General features: G+C 34.5%; 1 protein-coding gene across 1 annotated transcript; it reads right to left on the minus strand.

Moving 5' to 3' along the window:
* Positions 1-8,306: 8,306 nt before the first annotated feature.
* On the minus strand, positions 8,307-19,799 carry LOC145066227 (uncharacterized). The gene is made up of 20 exons (XM_079013442.1): positions 19,680-19,799; positions 18,720-18,900; positions 17,024-17,121; positions 16,768-16,828; positions 15,955-16,127; positions 15,731-15,897; positions 14,943-15,144; positions 14,687-14,747; positions 13,940-14,046; positions 13,650-13,816; positions 12,862-13,063; positions 12,606-12,666; positions 11,793-11,965; positions 11,569-11,735; positions 10,781-10,982; positions 10,525-10,585; positions 9,778-9,884; positions 9,488-9,654; positions 8,700-8,901; positions 8,307-8,504 (listed from the first exon to the last, which is right to left on the minus strand). Exons 1-20 carry the CDS (start codon positions 19,797-19,799, stop codon positions 8,307-8,309), a joined length of 2,877 nt encoding a protein of 958 aa, XP_078869568.1.
* Between the last annotated feature and the right edge of the window lie 433 nt (positions 19,800-20,232).

A 20,232-nucleotide genomic window follows, 5' to 3' on the forward strand; every position in this document is an offset into this window, starting at 1 on the left:
ATTGGATAGACTAAATGAGAGAAATAACACTTGGAGATTATTAATATATTATAAGTTCTAATATATTAATAATATTATTTGATTAGTTGATCAAAGAATTAATTTGGAATTAATTAAGTGATCAAAGGATAACTAATTAAATATATGGGTTGATTATGTAAATCATCCATATCTTGTATAGTGGGCTAAGAGGCTCCATGGATTATCAAGTTGGGCTCTACCCATAGGATACTCCATGGATGCTCCATGGGAGTTACAAACCCATGGGTCATGGAAATGAAGAGTCATGACACATTAGGGTTTACATGGTGTAACCCTAGATGTGTCAACACTATATAAGAAGCATATTCTCCACCAAAATCGGCACTACAAAGAAACTAGAGGGCTTGGCCGATTTTGAGAAGTGTGTGTTATCTCAAGAGTCTTTCCAAGAGCATTTGGTGTTGTGTGAAGCATTTGAGGCATCACACTTGGGGTGCTAGGCTCACAAGGTTTCAAGGAACACAAGCAACAACAAGGTAAGTTATTCTATCTATGATTCAAGTTAAAATTGTTCCCCATGTATGCTAGATAGGAATATAACCTTGGAATTCAACTTTGCATGATAATTAGACAAACATAGATCCAAGGTTATTAGGGTTGCATGTACACTTAGGAAGTGTTAGAATGCTCAAAACCCTTCAGTTAATTGATTTAGTTTTTGAATATTTAATCATTGGAACACCTCTTAAAATGTTAAATATTAATATTTCAATAATGAGAATTTTCCACTTAAATTGTGATATAACAGATGATTCATTGAAATTTAATTTTCATAGAAAAATGTTTGTAACTTATCAATATTAAATTTTGACATAATATTGGCATAATTCTATTATAGTAGTAAGTATACTAGTGTTGGGTTTCGATTAGAGACTCAATAGTGAATACCATTATTGTAGGAATCGGTAGTGGTACGAGTGGATCATAGTCGAAGGCACCATTTGCATCATCTCAATGCATATTGTGAGTATTCACGACTCCGCCTATTTTTGGGTTTTATGTTTTGGGGTGGAAAAGCATGTCCTAAAATATTTATGTTCGGTGTATTCAATTTGACTTGTATCAAACTTGGTTGTTATATGTTGCTATGTATGTGTATGTTATTGTTAATTCATGAGGCCTTATCGTGTTTAAGTCCCTGGAATCAGTTCACATAGCTCATTAATTCATTTGACCATATGGTTATTATGGATAACGCTATTAGGAGGTAGACAACTCCTCACTCGCACGATTCGCTTGAGTGCATTTTACCATATTTCCCTATGTTAGCGATAGACATAGAAGAGGGCACCATCGGTCATTAGGCTTGGGTTGTGAACTCATGGTATAATCATTATGCACATACGGACCTTGTATCTCGTTTTAGCAATAAACTTTATTTCTTATGAGAATATGAACGTTGCATCTCATTTGCGCAACATACTTTATCTCTCATGATGACAACAAACTTTGTTTATGCAAACTTATTTACTCGTTTTTGCAATATATTTCTATTTATGGAAACTTGATGCACATACGAATCTTTATGCATATACGAAACTTGTATTCTCATGTTAGCAACGACACTTGTATAGTTATTTTTAGCAATGAAACTTGTATACTTATTTTAGAAACGAAACTTTTATGATTATTATAGCAACAAACTTTGTTTCTCATTATAGCAACAAACTTTTATTTCCGAAGACTTATATAGTTGTTTTAGCAATGAAATTGTTTGCTCCTTGTAACAACGAATATTATTTCGATTCTTGAAAATTCATTTTAGCAATATACTTTTATTTATGGAAACTTTTATCAAAACTTTTAATTCGATTCTTGAAAGCAATATTATTTTTAATCTGTGAGTACTCACCAGCTATTTTTATAATTGATGCTCGTTTTACATGCTTATTCAGAAATCATCTAGTAAGAGGCACGTAGAGACACAACACTTGTAGAAGCATTTGCATGTGTTGACTTTTAAATACATTGTAATTCCTTTTAAAATGTTGTGCAAACTTATTGTATATTTGTAATGATTTTTAATACTACCATGCCTCATGTTTCCACTTTAGCGGGGTGTGACACAATTGAAATTTTATGTGACAGCGAAAGTGAGGTTGCTTTAGCTAAGGAACCAAGAGATCTCAGAAGATCTAGGCACCTTGATAGAAAATACCATTTCATCAGACATCAAATAGAAGAAGGACACCTCATGGCAAAGAGAGTATCATCAGATGAGAACCAAGCAGATCCCTTCACGAAGGGACTGAGTAGGGTTAAGCATTTACAACATGCGAGGCGCATTGGGCTGAAGGATGATATTAGTTTTAACAATTAGATAGTTTTCTGAAACTTGTAAAATGTAATTGACATTTGACGAATAAATAAAAGTTTTTATTTATTTATTAGTAAAGTGTTACTATCTTATGTTAATCGTTTACTATGGTTTCAATTTTGCATGTTTTGACTTCCTGAATAATTATGTTATTATTCGAACTCTCCACAGTCAGTCATACTTTGGAAGTAGGTATTGAGTTAAGACTGTCATGAATTTGGATTGTATGATTTATTTCATGTGCTTTAGACATAGCAATGGTGTAACGACCCAAAATACGACCCAAAAATTTTTGTTTTCATATTACTAAAAATCACAACATCAAACGTTATATATAATAAAACCATGGAACGAGTAACTCAAAGTCATAGTAACAGGATTCAAAACAAGGACTGTATCAATCATATCAAAATATCAGTGTAAATTCCCAGGCTAAACTGAAGCTATGGTGTGTGCCATGCGATCATCCCGAGCTCTTCCCCTTACTGGCAGAAGTACCTGAAACCAAAACTGAAACTGTAAGCACAAAGCTTAGTGAGCTCCCGCAAACTACCACATACCATACAATAACATATAAAGCACATACTGGGCCTTGCCCACTGCATCAGACCGATGTCCGGAAACTACATCGGACCAAAGTCCGGAAACTAACCAGGGCCTTGCTCTCTACATCGGATCGAAGTCCGGAAACTGCATCAGACCAAAGTCTGGAACTAACTGCATCAGACCGAAGTCTAGAACTTACTGCATCGGACCGAAGTCTGGAATTGACTGCATCGGACCGAAGTCCAGAACTGATTGCATTGGACTGAAGTCTGGAACTGACTGGGACCTCGTCCCCTGCATCAGACCAAAGTCCGAAACTAACTACATCAGACCAAAGTCCGGAACTGACTGAATCATAACATAACATAGACATATCAACTAGCATGAATACATATACTACATACTGCATCAGACCAAAGTCCAGAACACATAACACAAAACATGCTTGAATCACGAAGACATCAAGCAATCTATCTACTGCCTCGGACCGAGGTCCGGAATCTACTGCTATCTAAACGGGCCGGCATTGTGGCTGTAGACCCATTCCTACTGGAAGCAAACTCTCCTCGGAATGCTGACTGCTGAAAACTCGAGTGAAAGATCCCCGACTGCTGTCCCGGCTGCTCTCCGGCTATCATGACAAATCAAACACTAAATTAAAGGGGAATCTTTCGATGGGTAAAATGACTACTTTACCCCTACTATAGTGTGGGTCATAATCATGGCCCAAACCCTTTAATTCTTTCTAAGTGCTCCACTGGCCCATTAAAGGCCCAATTATACTAAATTAGGCCTACTTCACATATGGCCCTTCATAAGCCCAAAACTGCCCTTCGCCCATAATTTGACTCCTGCTGCCCATTAAGGCCTTAGGTCCGAAATACAGCTCACACTGAGGCCAAATACTCAAGGTCCAAACTGACCGTGTTACGCGGAGCGTACTCTAGAGTACGCTTAGCATAACTGCTCGATGGCGAGTATGTTGGGTGTACCTACGCATACGCTCAACGTAATACCCTGATAAGCTCTTTCTCTATTAAGTGCTTAATATTCCGAGTCAGAAGCTATAATCTTAGATCCAAATCTTATTCCATGTCTTAAACCATAAAGTTGCTTACTTGATGGCTTACAAGACTCACATAAGCTCAAACTTCTAAAAACACCCATCTATTTCCAAGGAGATGGCTAGATCTCATTCATGGCTTCATGAAAGCCTTAAAGATTAAAAATTTATTGCCATAAGGACACTTTAAGCTTTAAGGATAGCAATCCCAATCTCCAAAATGAAGTTGCATGATAAAGGTCCTTCCTTTGGGCCTAAAAGGTCCAAACTTCCAAAAACTCCTAGATCTAAGCTTACAAGAGGAAAGTTGGGAGCTTTATACCTCTTTTGGATGCCAAATGAAAGAATGATCCCAGATCCTTGAGCTCAAGGTACTCAAGTTCTCCTTCTTCCGCTTCTCTTTTCTTCTTTCAAGCTCTTCTTCACAAAAATGAGAACAAAAGATCAACCACACACAAACAAAGGAGTAAGGGACGAACTAGGGTTTTCTGAGAGTGAAGGATATGTGAGGAGGCCACATGGGAGGCTATAATGGGGTTTATATACGACTGAAACCCCAAAATTAGGGTTTTGTTATCTGGTCGCGTATGCTGGGCGTACCTTATGGTACGCTGCACGTACGCCTCTCATAACCTACATATCGAGCGACACTAAGCCCCGCATACGACAGGTTAAGCCCCACGTACGACTTCTGGGCAACCTACATCTCGAACCAAAAGTCAAGAAAGTCCAATTCAAGATGTCAAATTCCAATCATAGCCCACCTAAAACTCAAGAAATTATATTAATTAATACCTCTAGGGTTGATCGTTACAAATAGTTGCTGCAAGATTCATGAGTACTCATAAGGCCTGAGTATTAGATTCAACCCCTGCTCACTTGCATCACTTCAAGGAATTTATCTCGAGTGATCGTCAGACGGTAATAGCATATATATCTTCAAACCTAGAGATATGAGTTGTTGAATATGAGTTGGTTATCCATTGATTGTACGAAAACGCACTGGTAACTCGATGTTATAAAACGCACTTTATGCATAACTCAACAAGTAGTCGAAGTTTATTTGTTCCTTCTAGAAATAGAATCGATATCTGGGCCCCTCGATGATTCGGTTTTGACTTATGTAACGGGCCCAGTCAGAACCTAGTTGATGTATTTAATTTAGTTGTATGTCGAAACAAATCAGAGATTGAGAAAGAAATGTTGGACAATAAGTAAGACCATGTTCCATGTGTTTATCCAGTTTATATCTTAAGAGAAGTGGATTATATGATCAATTAGCTTATATGACGTATCATTATCATCTCAGTTCCGAGTGACTTTGAAAGAGCTACAATTACTAGTTGGATCCTGAAGTCGTATCCGCAAATATAGTTATTAAACTTATCCAAGTAGGATACTATTGGATATAGTATCTAAGTCCATAACTGTATTTGGTATGTACTTGACCCGACCCGGCAGGGTCCATTTGGGTTGCATGGCATTGCAATACTTAAAAAGACAAAATGAGAGAAAGAACACTTATGGTTATTAATATATTATAAGTTCTAATATATTAATAATAGTATTATTCAATTAGTGTTGATCAAGATTTAATTTAGAATTAATTTGGTGATCAATATGAGACTAATTATATATATACGGTTGATTATGTCAATCATCTATTCTTTTATAGTGTGCTATGATCCATGGTTAACGAAGTTGGGCTATAACCCATTAGGAGATCCATGGATAGTCCATGGGGGTTACAAACCCATGGATCATTGGAAATGAAGAGTCATGAAAATTAAGGGCATACATGTGTAAACCCTAGTTGTGAAAACACTATAAAACGGACCCTATGTCTAGCAAAATGGTAACTAGTTGGTTTCAAGAGGGCGTAGCTGATTTTGCGTATTAGTGACACTCTCTCAAGTTATTCCAAGTCTTGTGGTGGTGTGTGAAGCATTTGAGGCACAACATTTGGGGTTCTACGCTCACGAAGTCATCAAGGAATTCAAGCAACAAGAAAGGTATATTCCTCTTCTAGTATTATGTTTCATGTTCTCCATGCCATGCTAGATATGAAGCAAACCTTGGAAAAATCAAATTTGCATGTATTTTAGAGAAAACATAGATCCAAGGTTTGTAGGATTGCATGTACACCATAGGAGTGTTAGATTTCTTAAAACCCATCATATAATTCCATGTGTCCTTTATCAAGCCCAATACTTCGACCTGTTACGCACCGTAGAAGGATTCCAAACAAGAAATTCCAGATCATCTGAAGACAATATTTTTTAAAATCACTAATCTTGGTGAGTGGGGGTTGATGACCCATTTCATTGAATATCCAAAATTTGACAAAACAGCTTCTTCGTCAATCGTACCTTCATATCATTCACCAAGTTGAATGTGATGACATCTAGGGCTTTAGAATATGTTGCAGTAGAACCTGCTTGTGCAAGCCAATATAGAGGTACTGCAAAAGAATTAAACATAACTGTCGAAAGAACACAACTCTTCAAGGCAACCACCAACATCTTTAAACCTTCAGGGTCAAGAGATTTATCCGCTTCTACTTGATAATTTGTTCCTTGAATCTTCATTATCGGTTGGGAAGTAACATCTTCAGTGGTTTGGCATATAACATCAGTATGATTAAACATGACTAGGGTTGTAAAATCGTATGAAGAACAACTGGATTTTTTCAGACAGAATTTGCGAATTTTTCTTTTGTAAGCGTAAACTGATAACAAACCCTTGAATCCCTTTTTATATGTATCCTTGATGTTTGAATTTGAAGCGGCATGTGCATTTAATGAAATCCAACGTGGCACCTTGAAACTCACACCACTATTTCGATAAACTAGCCACGCGTGAAAAAGTAACTTTCACTTCTCCTTGAAACCCGGATAGAATACAACACGTCAGTTCAAACAACCTGTTTATTTCTCCCAATGGAATAGTAACCGTCACCAACCTTCGGATGGAGGTAAGGGTCATTCATTTTTTGGATTGAATGCAAAGTCATGTGCCAGATGTTTGAAATCATTAGCCTGAGTTGGTATTACTCAGAACCTCAAGCATTCCGTGACTGCAGTGTTCCAAAGAATAAGATAAGAAGCAAATAAAAAAAAACTTTGGATTTGTGATGTCAAAATCATTTCGAAACGAAAGAAGTTAAACCTCGTGCAAAGATTACTTCGTTAATTATCAAGAGAGATAATCACTGCTTATGTGGTTTCCCATGAATTACAATCGAAAAAATATTGAGATGCTTCAAAGGGCTTCTTTTTTAAGATTTCGTGGGTTGGTTTTACAATTTCGTTACATATCAACCTTAACATAAGGTGAATAATTGCAACAAAAATTACTTGTTTCACCAGTGTAGTCATTGACAAGTTTGCTTTGGATTAATAGTGAAAGTGACATGAAAATCGAACGAAACTCAAACGGAAATCATATTCAAAGAAAAAATTTGTGCTGGATCTTGTTGGGTAACAAACATCATGGGTTTCGATAGTTCCCCGTCAATTCCATAAAAAGTTATAGAATTGGGTTTCACTTTTATCACAGTCTCATGATGTCAGGTCATAAACACAGATTGTTGATATATCTATGTCTCGATAGGTTTGATCAGATACCTCTTGGATATATGTCTTCGTGTGTGCAAGTGTAAGAACTTTCGGATAAAAAAGATTGGTTTGAGAAACAAAATGTACCTCTGTTATATCGGAAAAACAGTTAACTCTTAACTCATGTGAGAAGAGTGAGGTAGCTCATGTGACTAATGTGAATAGAAGCCTGGCTTGGGAAGAAATTTTTGTAGGAAATATTTCATTAAGGCTTTCCTTAAACACACATAGAATCATTCGAGGCTTTGGTCAACATGCTGCAACATGCTTCTAGGGACATCTCAACTAGTACAAAGATTTCGAAAGATTTACCTGACCCTAGAATAGCAAGCATTAACCATTCTGATTCATCTTAGTTATCTGAAACAAAACACTTAAAAAAAAACAATACAAAACAAAATATTTTTGTGATTTTTGATTTTTCAAAAATAAAAGACAAAACAAATGAAAAATCTTTTTGTTGTTTTTTTGTTTTTCGAAAATAAATGGCAAAACAAACGAAAAATCTTTTTGTTGTTTTTGTGCTTTTCAAAAATAAATGACAAAACAAACGAAAAATCTTTTTTTTGTTTTTGTGTTTTTCCAAAATAAATTCAACTTAATAAAAATTTTGAAAATGTACCAGACACGAATTTTTCAGCTCCAATTTATGAAGATGAAGGGTATCGAAGCGTTGACAATGAACAGTAACATTTGACTCTCACAGCTGTCCAGTTTTCACTTATTTTTTCGAAATAGATCCCCCTTCGACCATTCCAATTCCTCCTAAAATTCTCACAAATGATTTTTCATCTAACGGTTTAATGAAAATATCAGCGAATTGATCAGTGGTTTTCATGAAATGCACTTCATTATTACCATCCTCTACATGATCTTTTATGAAATGGTAACGAAGAGCAATATGCTTACTCTTCGAATGCTGCACAGGATTATGAAAAATACGAATTGCACTTTGAGAATCACAATATAATGGAATTCTTTTCATGTTTATTGCATAATCACGCAATTGACTTTGAATCCAAATTATTTGTGATGTGCAAGCAGCAACAACAACATATTTTGTTTCAGCAGTCAAAATTGATACACATGTTTGCTTCATTGATTACCAGCTAACCAATTTCCCATCAAGCAATTGACATCCTCCACTCGTGCTTTTGCGATCAAGATTGCAACCACCCAAGTCAGCATCTGAGAAAGCTTGAATAAAGAAACCTATTTTCGAAGGATACCACAATCGTAATGAAATTGAGCCTTTGAGATAACGAAAAATATTATTGACTGCAGTGAGATGTGGTTCTCTTGGATTTGATTGGTACCTAGAACAGTTACACACAGAAAACATTATATCAGGTCTACTTGTTGTGAGATAAAGTAATGATGCTATCATGCTTGGTTAAAGAGTTAAATCAACAGCTGGTTTACCGAACGAAAGTGTAAGCCTTGTTCCAGTTTCCATTGGTACTCGTAATTTTGTGTTATTCGTCATTCCAAACTTTTCAAGCAGACTCTTCATATATTTCTCTTGGTTGATAAAAATTCCTTCTCTGCTTTGACGAATATTTAGACCAAGAAAATTATTTATCCTTCCCATTATGCTCATTTCAAATTTGCTTTTCATCAGGTCTTCAAATTCACTAGACAAAGTAGGGCCAGTAGTGCCAAAAATAACATAATCAACATAAATTTGAAGAAGCATAAGATGATTCCAAACTTTCTTTCAAAATGTCGATGAATTTAACATTTGGTTTTTGGTTATTGATAATTTCATATGGAGTGATATTAAAACGTCGATGAATAAAAGAATGATTTTGAGTAAAACATGTTGTTAACAACGCTTCGGCCCAAAAATATTGTGGAAGATTTGCATAAGTCAATATAGTTTTGGCAGCTTCGCATAAAGACCTATTTCTTCGTTCAACTACACCATTTTGTTGTGGTGTATATTGTGATGAAAAATTATGAGAAATTCCTTTTTCAATTAAGAACGAATCAAGAACTTTGTTCTTAAACTCAGACCCATTATCACTTTTGATCTTTCGAACACTCTTCTTCATACTTTTCTCAATTTGCTTGATAAATTCAATCATTGTTTAGGCAACTTCAAATTTTTACCTGAGAAAATGTACCCACTTAAATAGTGAAAAATCATCAACAATAACCAAAATGTACCATTTCATGTTGAGAGTTTCAACAGTTGATGGTCCACAAAGGTCAATGTAAAGAAGTTCCAACGATTCCATAATTTTCGAATCTATCACAATTGGATGTTCTTTGCGATGTTGTTTCCCTTGTTCGCAAGCTACACATAAAGTATCATTATCAAATTTTAATACTAGTAAGCCTCAAACAAGATTCTTAGTGACCAACTTATTTAAATTCCGAAAATTTAAATGTGATAAACGAAGATGCCACAACCAGCTAACATCAGATGTAGCTTTTGAAAGTAAACAAATTGATGGTTTTCCAACAATTGATTTTTGATCATGAGTAAATATATCGCCATATCGTTTGGATTTGAGCAAAGCTTTGTTCGTGTCAATCTTGGAGATAATACTGCCTTCTTTGTTAAACACAACTTGATTGTCAGTTCCCACAACTAGTTGCGAAACACTTATAAATTATGTTTAAGGCCTTCGACATATGCAACACGATTCACAGTTAATTGTTCATTGATCAATGTTTTTCTCTCGAGACAACCCTTTTGTGTACGAAACTTTTGAATGTTATTTTGCCAAAGGATTTGGAAAGTTGGGTTTTTGTGGAATAAAATCAACATTGGCTTTTCGACGAAATTTTTGAACATAAGTACCAACAACTATTCGTGGAATTTCACTTTCTTTCGAACCTTTGTTGAAAGTAAGTTCCTTTTTCATCTAACGGTTTAATGAAAATATCAGTGAATTGATCAGTGGTTTTCATGAAATGCACTTCATTATTACCATCCTCTACATGATCTTTTATGAAATGGTAACGAAGAGCAATATGCTTACTCTTCGAATGCTGCACAGGATTATGAAAAATACGAATTGCACTTTGAGAATCACAATATAATGGAATTCTTTTCATGTTTATTGCATAATCACGCAATTGACTTTGAATCCAAATTATTTGTGATGTGCAAGCAGCAACAACAACATATTCTTTTTCAGCAGTCAAAATTGATACACATGTTTGCTTCATTGATTACCAGCTAACCAATTTCCCATCAAGCAATTGACATCCTCCACTCGTGCTTTTGCGATCAAGATTGCAACCACCCAAGTCAGCATCTGAGAAAGCTTGAATAAAGCAACCTATTTTCGAAGGATACCACAATCGTAATGAAATTGAGCCTTTGAGATAACGAAAAATATTATTGACTGCAGTGAGATGTGGTTCTCTTGGATTTGATTGGTACCTAGAACAGTTACACATAGAAAATATTATATCAGGTCTACTTGTTGTGAGATAAAGTAATGATGCTATCATGCTTGGTTAAAGAGTTAAATCAACAGCTGGTTTACCGAACGAAAGTGTAAGCCTTGTTCCAGTTTCCATTGGTACTCGTAATTTTGTGTTATTCGTCATTCCAAACTTTTCAAGCAGACTCTTCATATATTTCTCTTGGTTGATAAAAATTCCTTCTCTTCTTTGACGAATATTTAGACCAAGAAAATTATTTATCCTTCCCATTATGCTCATTTCAAATTTGCTTTTCATCAGGTCTTCAAATTCACTAGACAAAGTAGGGCCAGTAGTGCCAAAAATAACATAATCAACATAAATTTGAAGAAGCATAAGATGATTCCAAACTTTCTTTCAAAATGTCGATGAATTTAACATTTGGTTTTTGGTTATTGATAATTTCATATGGAGTGATATTAAAATGTCGATGAATAAAAGAATGATTTTGAGTAAAACATGTTGTTAACAACGCTTCGGCCCAAAAATATTGTGGAAGATTTGCATAAGTCAATATAGTTTTGGCAGCTTCGCATAAAGACCTATTTCTTCGTTCAACTACACCATTTTGTTGTGGTGTATATTGTGATGAAAAATTATGAGAAATTCCTTTTTCAATTAAGAACGAATCAAGAACTTTGTTCTTAAACTCAGACCCATTATCACTTTTGATCTTTCGAACACTCTTCTTCATACTTTTCTCAATTTGCTTGATAAATTCAATCATTGTTTAGGCAACTTCAAATTTTTACCTGAGAAAATGTACCCACTTAAATAGTGAAAAATCATCAACAATAACCAAAATGTACCATTTCATGTTGATAGTTTCAACAGTTGATGGTCCACAAAGGTCAATGTAAAGAAGTTCCAACGATTCCATAATTTTCGAATCTATCACAATTGGATGTTCTTTGCGATGTCGTTTCCCTTGTTCGCAAGCTACACATAAAGTATCATTATCAAATTTTAATACTGGTAAGCCTCAAACAAGATCCTTAGTGACCAACTTATTTAAATTCCGAAAATTTAAATGTGATAAACGAAGATGCCACAACCAGCTAACATCAGATGTAGCTTTTGAAAGTAAACAAATTGATGGTTTTCCAACAATTGATTTTTGATCATGAGTAAATATATCGCCATACCGTTTGGATTTGAGCAAAGCTTTGTTCGTGTCAATCTTGGAGATAATACTGCCCTCTTTGTTAAACACAACTTGATTGCCAGTTCCCACAACTAGTTGCGAAACACTTATAAATTATGTTTAAGGCCTTCGACATATGCAACACGATTCACAGTTAATTGTTCATTGATCAATGTTTTTCTCTCGAGACAACCCTTTTGTGTACGAAACTTTTGAATGTTATTTTGCCAAAGGATTTGGAAAGTTGGGTTTTTGTGGAATAAAATCAACATTGGCTTTTCGACGAAATTTTTGAACATAAGTACCAACAACTATTCGTGGAATTTCACTTTCTTTCGAACCTTTGTTGAAAGTAAGTTCCTTTTTCATCTAACGGTTTAATGAAAATATCAGTGAATTGATCAGTGGTTTTCATGAAATGCACTTCATTATTACCATCCTCTACATGATCTTTTATGAAATGGTAACGAAGAGCAATATGCTTACTCTTCGAATGCTGCACAGGATTATGAAAAATACGAATTGCACTTTGAGAATCACAATATAATGGAATTCTTTTCATGTTTATTGCATAATCACGCAATTGACTTTGAATCCAAATTATTTGTGATGTGCAAGCAGCAACAACAACATATTTTGTTTCAGCAGTCAAAATTGATACACATGTTTGCTTCATTGATTACCAGCTAACCAATTTCCCATCAAGCAATTGACATCCTCCACTCGTGCTTTTGCGATCAAGATTGCAACCACCCAAGTCAGCATCTGAGAAAGCTTGAATAAAGAAACCTATTTTCGAAGGATACCACAATCGTAATGAAATTGAGCCTTTGAGATAACGAAAAATATTATTGACTGCAGTGAGATGTGGTTCTCTTGGATTTGATTGGTACCTAGAACAGTTACACACAGAAAACATTATATCAGGTCTACTTGTTGTGAGATAAAGTAATGATGCTATCATGCTTGGTTAAAGAGTTAAATCAACAGCTGGTTTACCGAACGAAAGTGTAAGCCTTGTTCCAGTTTCCATTGGTACTCGTAATTTTGTGTTATTCGTCATTCCAAACTTTTCAAGCAGACTCTTCATATATTTCTCTTGGTTGATAAAAATTCCTTCTCTGCTTTGACGAATATTTAGACCAAGAAAATTATTTATCCTTCCCATTATGCTCATTTCAAATTTGCTTTTCATCAGGTCTTCAAATTCACTAGACAAAGTAGGGCCAGTAGTGCCAAAAATAACATAATCAACATAAATTTGAAGAAGCATAAGATGATTCCAAACTTTCTTTCAAAATGTCGATGAATTTAACATTTGGTTTTTGGTTATTGATAATTTCATATGGAGTGATATTAAAACGTCGATGAATAAAAGAATGATTTTGAGTAAAACATGTTGTTAACAACGCTTCGGCCCAAAAATATTGTGGAAGATTTGCATAAGTCAATATAGTTTTGGCAGCTTCGCATAAAGACCTATTTCTTCGTTCAACTACACCATTTTGTTGTGGTGTATATTGTGATGAAAAATTATGAGAAATTCCTTTTTCAATTAAGAACGAATCAAGAACTTTGTTCTTAAACTCAGACCCATTATCACTTTTGATCTTTCGAACACTCTTCTTCATACTTTTCTCAATTTGCTTGATAAATTCAATCATTGTTTAGGCAACTTCAAATTTTTACCTGAGAAAATGTACCCACTTAAATAGTGAAAAATCATCAACAATAACCAAAATGTACCATTTCATGTTGAGAGTTTCAACAGTTGATGGTCCACAAAGGTCAATGTAAAGAAGTTCCAACGATTCCATAATTTTCGAATCTATCACAATTGGATGTTCTTTGCGATGTTGTTTCCCTTGTTCGCAAGCTACACATAAAGTATCATTATCAAATTTTAATACTAGTAAGCCTCAAACAAGATTCTTAGTGACCAACTTATTTAAATTCCGAAAATTTAAATGTGATAAACGAAGATGCCACAACCAGCTAACATCAGATGTAGCTTTTGAAAGTAAACAAATTGATGGTTTTCCAACAATTGATTTTTGATCATGAGTAAATATATCGCCATATCGTTTGGATTTGAGCAAAGCTTTGTTCGTGTCAATCTTGGAGATAATACTGCCTTCTTTGTTAAACACAACTTGATTGTCAGTTCCCACAACTAGTTGCGAAACACTTATAAATTATGTTTAAGGCCTTCGACATATGCAACACGATTCACAGTTAATTGTTCATTGATCAATGTTTTTCTCTCGAGACAACCCTTTTGTGTACGAAACTTTTGAATGTTATTTTGCCAAAGGATTTGGAAAGTTGGGTTTTTGTGGAATAAAATCAACATTGGCTTTTCGACGAAATTTTTGAACATAAGTACCAACAACTATTCGTGGAATTTCACTTTCTTTCGAACCTTTGTTGAAAGTAAGTTCCTTTTTCATCTAACGGTTTAATGAAAATATCAGTGAATTGATCAGTGGTTTTCATGAAATGCACTTCATTATTACCATCCTCTACATGATCTTTTATGAAATGGTAACGAAGAGCAATATGCTTACTCTTCGAATGCTGCACAGGATTATGAAAAATACGAATTGCACTTTGAGAATCACAATATAATGGAATTCTTTTCATGTTTATTGCATAATCACGCAATTGACTTTGAATCCAAATTATTTGTGATGTGCAAGCAGCAACAACAACATATTCTTTTTCAGCAGTCAAAATTGATACACATGTTTGCTTCATTGATTACCAGCTAACCAATTTCCCATCAAGCAATTGACATCCTCCACTCGTGCTTTTGCGATCAAGATTGCAACCACCCAAGTCAGCATCTGAGAAAGCTTGAATAAAGCAACCTATTTTCGAAGGATACCACAATCGTAATGAAATTGAGCCTTTGAGATAACGAAAAATATTATTGACTGCAGTGAGATGTGGTTCTCTTGGATTTGATTGGTACCTAGAACAGTTACACATAGAAAATATTATATCAGGTCTACTTGTTGTGAGATAAAGTAATGATGCTATCATGCTTGGTTAAAGAGTTAAATCAACAGCTGGTTTACCGAACGAAAGTGTAAGCCTTGTTCCAGTTTCCATTGGTACTCGTAATTTTGTGTTATTCGTCATTCCAAACTTTTCAAGCAGACTCTTCATATATTTCTCTTGGTTGATAAAAATTCCTTCTCTTCTTTGACGAATATTTAGACCAAGAAAATTATTTATCCTTCCCATTATGCTCATTTCAAATTTGCTTTTCATCAGGTCTTCAAATTCACTAGACAAAGTAGGGCCAGTAGTGCCAAAAATAACATAATCAACATAAATTTGAAGAAGCATAAGATGATTCCAAACTTTCTTTCAAAATGTCGATGAATTTAACATTTGGTTTTTGGTTATTGATAATTTCATATGGAGTGATATTAAAATGTCGATGAATAAAAGAATGATTTTGAGTAAAACATGTTGTTAACAACGCTTCGGCCCAAAAATATTGTGGAAGATTTGCATAAGTCAATATAGTTTTGGCAGCTTCGCATAAAGACCTATTTCTTCGTTCAACTACACCATTTTGTTGTGGTGTATATTGTGATGAAAAATTATGAGAAATTCCTTTTTCAATTAAGAACGAATCAAGAACTTTGTTCTTAAACTCAGACCCATTATCACTTTTGATCTTTCGAACACTCTTCTTCATACTTTTCTCAATTTGCTTGATAAATTCAATCATTGTTTAGGCAACTTCAAATTTTTACCTGAGAAAATGTACCCACTTAAATAGTGAAAAATCATCAACAATAACCAAAATGTACCATTTCATGTTGATAGTTTCAACAGTTGATGGTCCACAAAGGTCAATGTAAAGAAGTTCCAACGATTCCATAATTTTCGAATCTATCACAATTGGATGTTCTTTGCGATGTCGTTTCCCTTGTTCGCAAGCTACACATAAAGTATCATTATCAAATTTTAATACTGGTAAGCCTCAAACAAGATCCTTAGTGACCAACTTATTTAAATTCCGAAAATTTAAATGTGATAAACGAAGATGCCACAACCAGCTAACATCAGATGTAGCTTTTGAAAGTAAACAAATTGATGGTTTTCCAACAATTGATTTTTGATCATGAGTAAATATATCGCCATATCGTTTGGATTTGAGCAAAGCTTTGTTCGTGTCAATCTTGGAGATAATACTGCCTTCTTTGTTAAATACAACTTGATTGCCAGTTCCCACAACTAGTTGCGAAACACTTATAAATTATGTTTAAGGCCTTCGACATATGCAACACGATTCACAGTTAATTGTTCATTGATCAATGTTTTTCTCTCGAGACAACCCTTTTGTGTACGAAACTTTTGAATGTTATTTTGCCAAAGGATTTGGAAAGTTGGGTTTTTGTGGAATAAAATCAACATTGGCTTTTCGACGAAATTTTTGAACATAAGTACCAACAACTATTCGTGGAATTTCACTTTCTTTCGAACCTTTGTTGAAAGTAAGTTCCTTTTTCATCTAACGGTTTAATGAAAATATCAGTGAATTGATCAGTGGTTTTCATGAAATGCACTTCATTATTACCATCCTCTACATGATCTTTTATGAAATGGTAACGAAGAGCAATATGCTTACTCTTCGAATGCTGCACAGGATTATGAAAAATACGAATTGCACTTTGAGAATCACAATATAATGGAATTCTTTTCATGTTTATTGCATAATCACGCAATTGACTTTGAATCCAAATTATTTGTGATGTGCAAGAAGCAACAACAACATATTCTGTTTCAGCAGTCAAAATTGATACACATGTTTGCTTCATTGATTACCAGCTAACCAATTTCCCATCAAGCAATTGACATCCTCCACTCATGCTTTTGCGATCAAGATTGCAACCACCAAAGTCAGCATCTGAGAAAGCTTGAATAAAGAAACCTATTTTTGAAGGATACCACAATCGTAATGAAATTGAGCCTTTGAGATAACGAAAAATATTATTGACTGCAGTGAGATGTGGTTCTCTTGGATTTGATTGGTACCTAGAACAGTTACACACAGAAAACATTATATCAGGTCTACTTGTTGTGAGATAAAGTAATGATTCTATCATACTTGGTTAAAGAGTTAAATCAACAGCTGGTTTATCGAACGAAAGTGTAAGCCTTGTTCCAGTTTCCATTGGTACTCGTAATTTTGTGTTATTCGTCATTCCAAACTTTTCAAGCAGACTCTTCATATATTTCTCTTCGTTGATAAAAATTCCTTCTCTGCTTTGACGAATATTTAGACCAAGAAAATTATTTATCCTTCCCATTATGCTCATTTCAAATTTGCTTTTCATCAGATCTTCCAATTCACTAGACAAAGCAAGGTCAGTAGTGCCAAAAATAACATCATCAACATAAATTTGAAGAAGCATAAGATGATTCCCAACTTTCTTTCCAAAATGTCGATAAATTTAACTTTTGGTTTTTGGTTATTGATAATTTCATATGGAGTGATATTAAAACGTCGATGAATAAAAGAACGATTTTGAGTAAAACATGTTGTTGACAACGCTTCGGCCCAAAAATATTATGGAAGATTTGCATAAGTCAACATAGTTCTGGCAGCTTCGCATAAAGATCTATTTCTTCGTTCAACTACACCATTTTGTTGTGGTGTATATTGTGATGAAAAATTATGCGAAATTCCTTTTTCAATTAAGAACGAATCAAGCACTTTGTTCTTAAACTCAGACCCATTATCACTTTTGATCTTTCGAACACTCTTCTTCATACTTTTCTCAATTTGCTTGATAAATTCAATCATTGTTTAGGCAACTTCAAATTTTTACCTGAGAAAATATACCCACTTAAATAGTGAAAAATCATCAACAATAACCAAAATGTACCATTTCTTGTTGAGAGTTTCAACAGTTGATGGTCCACAAAGGTCAATGTGAAGAAGTTCCAACGATTCCACAATTTTCGAATCTATCACAATTGGATGTCCTTTGCGATGTTGTTTCCTTTGTTCGCAAGCTACACATAAAGTATCATTATCAAATTTTAATACCGGTAAGCCTCAAACAAGATCCTTAGTGACCAACTTATTTAAATTCCGAAAATTTAAATGTGATAAACGAAGATGCCATAACTAGCTAACATCAGATGTAGCTTTTGAAAGTAAAAAATTTGATGGTTTTCCAACAATTGGTTTTTGATCATGAGTAAACATATCGCCATATCATTTGGATTTGAGCAAAGCTTTGTTCGTGTCAATCTTGGAGATAATACTGTCTTCTTCGTTAAACACAACTTGATTGCCAGTTCCCACAACTAGTTGCGAAACACTTATAAATTATGTTTAAGGCCTTTGACATATGCAACACGATTCACAGTGAATTGTTCATTGATCAATGATTTTCTCTCGAGACAACCCATTTGTGTACGAAACTTTCAAATGTTATTTTGCCAAAGGATTTGGAAAGTTGGGTTTTTGTTGAATAAAATCAACATTGGCTTTTCGACGAAATTTTTGAACATAAGTACCAACAACTATTCGTTGAATTTCACTTTCTTTCGAACCTTTTTTGAAAGTAAGTTCCTTTTGAACTTCTTCATCATTTTCATCATCACTATCATCTGTTTGACCATCTCGAACATCAACCACATCAGGATCACAAACTTTTGAAGTCGAAGGTTTGTCACTGTCAATCTTAACATTCGAATCCTTAACAATTTATTTTCCTTTAGATTTTGATGTGATATTAATGGTAGATAACTGAGAACAATCAACATCCTCAAACTCACTGATTTTACTAATATTATCAGAATCATCTTCAAGATTAGCAAAATTAGTTTGTAAGTCAGACGTTGAATTCTCAGTCTTTTACAAAATTTTGATTTGTTCAGTTTTAGTCAAAGTATCATTCACTATGTGAACTAATTCATTAGAATGAAGACATTCATCAATCTTTATGATACCATATGCATATCTATCATCTTGAATTTTATCAAATTCAACAATTGTTTTCTCACTATCAAACGAAATGTTATCAACCTTCTCACTCTCAAAAGTGAGAAAAGTTAATAACTTTCTATGTTCTTCTTTGCTAATGTCACAAGAATGATGTAAAGCTGTAAGTTCTCCATATAGTCTTTTTGCAGAGTTACACTAGATATTTCGAATCAAGCTTCTTTTGTGTCTCTAACAATTGTAAGCTTTGTTTCTTAGCTTCATTACTAGCAGACACAACAATTGAATCGAAGTAAGCAACAATGTCACCAAAAGCAACAATGTTAGAATTATATGCATTTAAAGGAATACTGAAAGATTTGATAATAGAATGTACCTTCGTAGTCATCGGAGACTTGTCAGCTGATTTAGATACGAAGCAACGTCTTATGACCTCTTCGTCAAAATCATCTTTGAATTTTGCATACAAGGCACCATGCGTTGGATTACGCATTTCATCATCATCTGATCCCGAGACCAGATTTGATACGTACCTTCTTCCTCATGGCAACCAATGACATGCCTTTTGCCTTCACTCTAACTTCCTCCAACTTCTCCGAATAATACGCTTCATCCTTCACCTTATTCTTCCTCTCCTCTTTCTTACGAAGCATACAATCATTCTCAAGATGATTGGCCCCGTTGCAGTAATGACAATCTATTCCAGAATCTCCTTTCAATTTCTTCTCTCTCTCTTCTCCTCAACAAATTTCACTTCCTTCTTTTGCAACTTTCATAATCTCCTCTCCAACTGCCTTGTTCACCAAGTTTCCTCTTCCTTCACTTTGCCTCGACTTCGAATTGAATGGTTTCTTGAAAAACTTTTTGACTTTGTTATTCGAATAGAAAGCAATTGCTTCATCATCTGAATTCATTGAAAGCCCCTCTTCAGCATCCGAATCATCACTTTCAACTGTTTCTTTTTCTGTTACTTATGAGACAAATGCCAAAGGACCACCTAAAATGATCTTCAACTCCTCAACCATCTTGTTGACCTCACTTTCGTGAGTTTTCAGTTGATTATACATATCAATCAATGAAGATGTG

The sequence above is a fragment of the Lactuca serriola genome, chromosome 1 (assembly GCF_051521515.1).
Source record: "Lactuca serriola cultivar US96UC23 chromosome 1, Lser_US96UC23_V15, whole genome shotgun sequence".
Lineage (NCBI taxonomy): Eukaryota > Viridiplantae > Streptophyta > Magnoliopsida > Asterales > Asteraceae > Lactuca > Lactuca serriola.